At 37.1% G+C, this 6,011-nt stretch overlaps 2 protein-coding genes across 2 annotated transcripts; both read left to right on the top strand.

Moving 5' to 3' along the window:
* The first annotated feature begins 2,991 nt into the window (after positions 1-2,991).
* On the top strand, positions 2,992-4,110 carry LOC133037016 (protein FAR1-RELATED SEQUENCE 5-like). Its single transcript, XM_061113809.1, has one exon. The coding sequence runs from the start codon at positions 2,992-2,994 to the stop codon at positions 4,108-4,110; it is 1,119 nt and encodes a 372-aa protein (XP_060969792.1).
* A 126-nt stretch (positions 4,111-4,236) lies between these two features.
* On the top strand, positions 4,237-5,283 carry LOC133037015 (protein FAR-RED ELONGATED HYPOCOTYL 3-like). Its single transcript, XM_061113808.1, has one exon. The coding sequence runs from the start codon at positions 4,237-4,239 to the stop codon at positions 5,281-5,283; it is 1,047 nt and encodes a 348-aa protein (XP_060969791.1).
* Positions 5,284-6,011: the final 728 nt, after the last annotated feature.

The following is a 6,011-nucleotide window of genomic DNA, read 5'->3' as shown; positions in this document are numbered from 1 at the left end:
AATATTTGTTGGGCTCTAATATACTAATATGACATTTTTCTTATTAAAATTTGGACAAATCAATTAGGTCAGATTTAATAAATTATGATAGTAGTACCAACAACGATTGTGATGTCAAATTTTAATAAATTATTGACTACTGAAATGAGTGGATGTCATATCACATTTTTAATTTCACCATTTGAACCATGTACTTATTATTTAAAGATGGTGATGTGACATTTTTATACGGCCGTAGTAAATCAATTCACTTCATTCATTATGTCTTCCATGTGTACTAATACTTTAAAGCATTTTATTTTTACTTTAATTCTGGAAATTATTATTTAAATCATAAAACCGTAGGTATATTTGTTTTTAATATAAAAATGTCACATCACTTAGTACTTTCTCGATATTGCTTAGATTTTGTTTGTGGGATTTGATTGACCTTCTCCTTTTATTAAAATTGGTTAACTAATAAATGGGTAAATATTACCATTGTGAAAATTTATTAACTATTAAATGGTTAAATTCGGAAAAAAAAAAAACCATTATTATTACATGAACCCAATCACGTGTACATCAACCCACAAACCCACTATATAAGTAAAGGTTAGGTTATCCAAACTAAGCATTTTTTTCAAACCCCGTTTTACTGTTACCTACATCAAATAGACCCTTACCAAAACTTCAACCCTTTTGAAACAAGTCCTCAAAAATCCCCACCGCATCCTCTTTCTTCCACAAGACCCGTAGGTACACCGTCACGGAGTCCAAGACTCCGTTCAGCCTCCATTTCAGGATGTCCTAACTGTGCAAGGCTCGAGACTGTTCTCCATGAACACGAAAAACTTATAAGGAAGGCACATTTAAGAGCCACGGAGGCCAAGCAGGAGTCATACAAACTGGCGGAACACCTCTACCATTCAGCCCATGCCATGCAAGAAGCCAACACTTCAAGAGAAAAATTAGAGGGTATCATGGATGACATTCTCGACTACACCGAGGTGTCCATACCCCACTACCCACTTCATATAAAACAAGAATCACCAAACACTACTCCAAGACAAAGTCCTTCACGACCAAAGTCCCCGTTCAGAGACAATAGCCCTCCGTCTCAACGGAAGTTCCCTCAAGTTATAGAACTTGATTGAACATCTGTTCAATTTCAATCGTGGTATTTTTTATATATATAATGTACTTTTGTTAAAACTCATCTCATATGGCCGTTGAATCAACTTTTTGTTAGGCCATTTAATGAGATTGAAGCACTTACCTCCATTATATATGTAGTTGTATGTAACTCTTCTATATTATTTTAAGTCTATTTTCTTTCTGTTTGCAGTTGTGATTTCACAATGATTCACTTCAATTTTAATTCCACAATTAATTAATGAGGAAAGTGACATTAATACTCCAAAATAAACCAAAGTACAGATTTCATAACAAATACTCATAGTACATTATAGCTTCAAAATATAAAATAACATAACTTGGACACTAACACAGTGCATCATTTACTGTTTTTGGGAGAAGTATCCACTCCTCCTTTGTCCCCAACTTCTATATCATCTCCATTTCGGTCCTCACCTTTGTCAGTCGAATCTTTCACATTGTCCTGTTCGGGTGATTTATTTGCACCAGAACATTCACCCTCATCAAACAGTGAGCAAACAGAATTAAGGATAGCCTCTTCATCATTATCATCATCAGAATCCCACATGCAGGGAAACTCATTAACACAGCAAAGTTCTCTAACTTGCTGCCCAGTGAAGCATTGTCCCGTCTCTCCATGTAGACATAAAGCAGAAAAAGCTTCTATGAAAGATTCATAACGAATTATTTTTATGGACGCATCAGAAGTAGTATTTTTGCTTACAGCATCTTCGTACGTACTATAGATACCTTCATTTGGTCCATTGAAAATAACCCAGTGTGGACCTGAACTCATACTTGATATATTGTAATGCTAATAACTAAATTACAAGTTCATTTCTCTATAAACTTGATGCTGGATTGGAAAACGTCTCAAGTGTCTTATATAAGTCGTGGAGAATAACCCTATAGTACGTTTTTTAGTTAGCTGTACTCCATTGGGATGTACTCCATTGGGCACATCTGATGTGTCAAAAGAGGGGTGCTTAAATCTCTGAATTACACAATTAAATACACGTGTAGGCGTACGTAGTATGGTCAAATGTCAACATTATTCATCAATCCCGTTTTTCCAAAAAACCTAATGTCCTACGGTACTGTTCTAACGTACGACGATGGTTTAACTTATAAGAAGATGTAGGTGAAGGGCCCATTAATATCAGCCCAACATAAATAAATGCCCAACATATATAAATCACTAAAACTACCCATTCTACTAAAAAAGTCATCACTTTAATACACGTGTACACGCAGGGGGTTTTCATAATAGTACTGCGTTATCTTTGTAAAGTACAGGAATGGTTGAATTCATTAAAAGATGTTGGTATAGGCCCATTAATATAAGCCTAATGGATTTAAATGTGAACAACTAACCATTTATTAAAATTTTCTTCTTTTCTTAACTTATTTTTTTTCAAAAACAAAAAAAGTACAATGTTTTATTTCGGACGTACGAATATGGTTCAACTCATTGAAAAACTTAGGTGAAGGCCCATTAACATAACCCGAATCTATTTAAATCCCACCACTAAACCTTTCAACTCAATAACATCACCCCTTTAAATTTTTCGTCAAATAACCTTATTTTACAATTACATGTGGAATGAAATTAAAGAAATTTGTACTATTATACTGTTCTGACGTACGAGAGGAGTTGAGTTCAGGTTGTAATATTGTAGAGGCCCATTAATATCAGCCCAACAGCTTTAAATGTGATCACCAAGTGAGATCACCAACTCTACACAACCCTATTATCTCAGCCCTTTAAACTCACAAAATCTAATTTCAATCCCCTCAGCACCCTCTAAACCTTACTCCTCATCTACAATTCTTACAAATCAATAACAAGCCAACATGAATGACGAACACACTTATGAATGGGAAACCATCACAGCAGAGCTAAACATCATAAAACCAGTGAATGAGATTGAAATACAGGACGTGCTAGGCAAGAGTCTCGACAAACTGGAAAAATGGGAAGCATTCTACGAAATGTATGCGAAACGGATGGGTTTCGGCACAAGGAAAGACGATGTACGACGTTCTCATGGGGTCATTGTAATGCGGAGGTGGGTTTGTTGTTCCGAGGGTTCGAAAAAAATCGCATCACCGGACACACCAAGAAAAAAAAGACCTCATGATGTCACTAGAACCGGATGTCAGGCTGCATTGCGTATTTTACTCACACAACCGTGTAACACTTGGAAATGCAAAGAGTTCAGCACAATACACAATCACGAGCTGGCTTCATCAAGTGAGGTACAATTTTTGAGATCATATAGAGTTGTCTCCAATGGGTTGCTTGCCCAAGTTAGGTTGATGAACTTCGTAGGAATTAAAACTGCCAACATAATGTCTCATGTTGCTTTGCAAAGTGGAGGTTACGAGAAAATGCCATGTCAACTTCGAGATGTGTACAACAGGGTTGCTGGTGCGAAGCGAGAAGAGAAGATAGAGACGGACTCAGAAGGGGCTCTGGGATTTCTTGATTGTCTCGCAGAGAAGGATCCTAATTTCTTCGTTGTCTATCAGGTTGACGACGAGAATCGCTTGGCTAACTTATTCTGGGCAGATGGAAACTCACGCGTGGACTATGTAGCTTTTGGGGATGTACTAGGATTTGACACAACCTACATGACAAATGAGTACAATAAGCCCCTCACTGTTCTCATTGGCGTCAACCACCATTTCAACACATGCATTTTCGGATTTGCTCTCCTCCTCCACGAGAAGCTTCCATCATATTCTTGGCTACTTCAAAAATTTCTAGAATGCCATGGAGATAAGAAGCCAAATGTTGTAGTTACTGACCAAGATGCAGCCATGAAACAGGCTATCATTGAACACATGCCCGATGTTACGCACCGTCTCTGCGCTTGGCATCTCAATACAAATGCTTCGAAAAAGGTTAAAGATCCGATCTTCTTAAAAACATTTAAGGATCTCATGTACAACTACTACGAGGAGGAATAATTTGAAGCAAGATGGTTAGACGTCATCCAAACCCAACAACTAACAGATAATGAATGGTGTCAAACAACATTCGAGTCAAGAGAACAATGGGTAGAAACTTATTTAAGGGGTTCATTCGTTGCAGGAATGAGAACCACACAACGTTGCGAATCCATCAACTCCGCTCTAAAAAATTTTTTAGAGAAGAATTATTGCTTGCGTGAATTTGTAACAACCATAGATATGACAGTCTCAAAGCTCAAACACAGCGAGACTGCAAATGACTTCAAAAGCAGATGCACTCGACCTCACCCACCTAATCCTACATGCTTGACCACTTACTACAACCAATGTGCTGAATTCTACACAAGAACTATGTACCACAAGGTTGCTGAGCAGCTTGATTTAGAGAATAACTATTTTGTCATAACTCAAGAGCAAGAAGGAGAGTGGCAGATATTCACCATTGGAAAGTTCCAGCATCCGGACGTCCAATACCGAGTTCATTACTGTGAAGGCCGACGAGCACTACACTGTAGTTGCTTGCTCTATGAAAGTCAAGGGTACCCTTGTAGACATTTATGGGCTACAATGAAAAGATTAAACATGAGAAGAATACCTAATTCTCTTCTCATGAAGCGATGGAGCAAATCCGCAAAGATAAATCTCCACCTACATTTTAACCCGCCAGCACAACCACAACAGCACATTTACGAGATGGCTAGGTTTGGATCTCTCAGTTCACTGACTTATAACTTCACTTTCTATGCAGCAAAATCAGAGGACTCGTACAACCGTGCAAAGGAAGAGCTTGAACGACTAACTCTAATGTTCAAGGAAGAATTTGACTTGAATTCCAATCCGGAAGGAGAGACGCCACAACCTGGAAGATATCGTAGCAACCCCAACATTATTAAAGACCCCGAAGTTGTGAGAACAAAGGGTACGGGAAATACAAGGGAAGGACCAAACGGGGAGCAGATCCTAAGAAACTCAAGACATTGTCGCATTTGTCGCTCATCAGACCATGATTATCGACGGTGCCCAAATCGTCAACATAACACTGGATCTCAGGGGCAACAACCTCCAAACAATCAACCAGCATCTGACTCATTCAATGACCACTCCAACGCGTATTTCCCGGAACCGCCTTCCTCCACACAAGAGTCTTACTATGGTCATTCTTATAACTAGCTACTTTTAGCCATTGTTGTTTTAACGTTTATGACTCTACTTATTGCTTCAAAAATTCTACATTTATATACTTCTTGTTATGTTTGGCGTGTTTAAGGTAATTCTCTCATCTTCACCAAATCTCAAAATTATTATTGACGAACAACTAAATTATGCCTAGGAAAAAAAACTCAATCTTATAAGGTGAAAAAATATATTTTTCTGGTAATTTTTAATATACGAAATATTTACAATTAAAAAATTACACCAACTAAAAACTCAATGTATAACAACAAATAAATTCATCACTTAAAAAAAAAATTTCTAAACAATATACTACGAAACGTAAATGAACGTACTCGATACGTGAAATTTTGTAATCGGTACGTGATAATATGTACACTAATTTTACTAAACATCACGCAGAAATAAGTAATATACACGGTACTCTATATAATGTAATTAATTACCATCCCACAAATACATATGATCTTATGAATGAAGGAAAATACCAAAATAGCCTCAATCCGACAACATGGACCCACTGCCTCTAACTAACACAAACAGTACCATTTTGTATTTTTTCGTACTTAACTATTTTTTAATTAAAAAAATAAACTCCCAACCGGTTACCACCAAAATTTCAAAAATTAAAAAACATTTAAAAGTACTGTGGGACCCCTGCCATACAACGGATTCCAATCCGTGTTTTGCACATATGGGCACAAAATATGCTGCCATAATTTATA

This window comes from Cannabis sativa, chromosome 4 (genome assembly GCF_029168945.1).
Source record: "Cannabis sativa cultivar Pink pepper isolate KNU-18-1 chromosome 4, ASM2916894v1, whole genome shotgun sequence".
Lineage (NCBI taxonomy): Eukaryota > Viridiplantae > Streptophyta > Magnoliopsida > Rosales > Cannabaceae > Cannabis > Cannabis sativa.
This window is presented reverse-complemented; position numbering and strand designations above follow the sequence as displayed.

What these genes read in the sequence shown, in the direction of transcription:
- LOC133037016 (XM_061113809.1), top strand. Translation starts at nt 2,992, where the DNA reads ATGAATGACGAACACACTTATGAATGGGAAACCATCACAGCAGAGCTA.
- LOC133037015 (XM_061113808.1), top strand. Translation starts at nt 4,237, where the DNA reads ATGAGAACCACACAACGTTGCGAATCCATCAACTCCGCTCTAAAAAAT.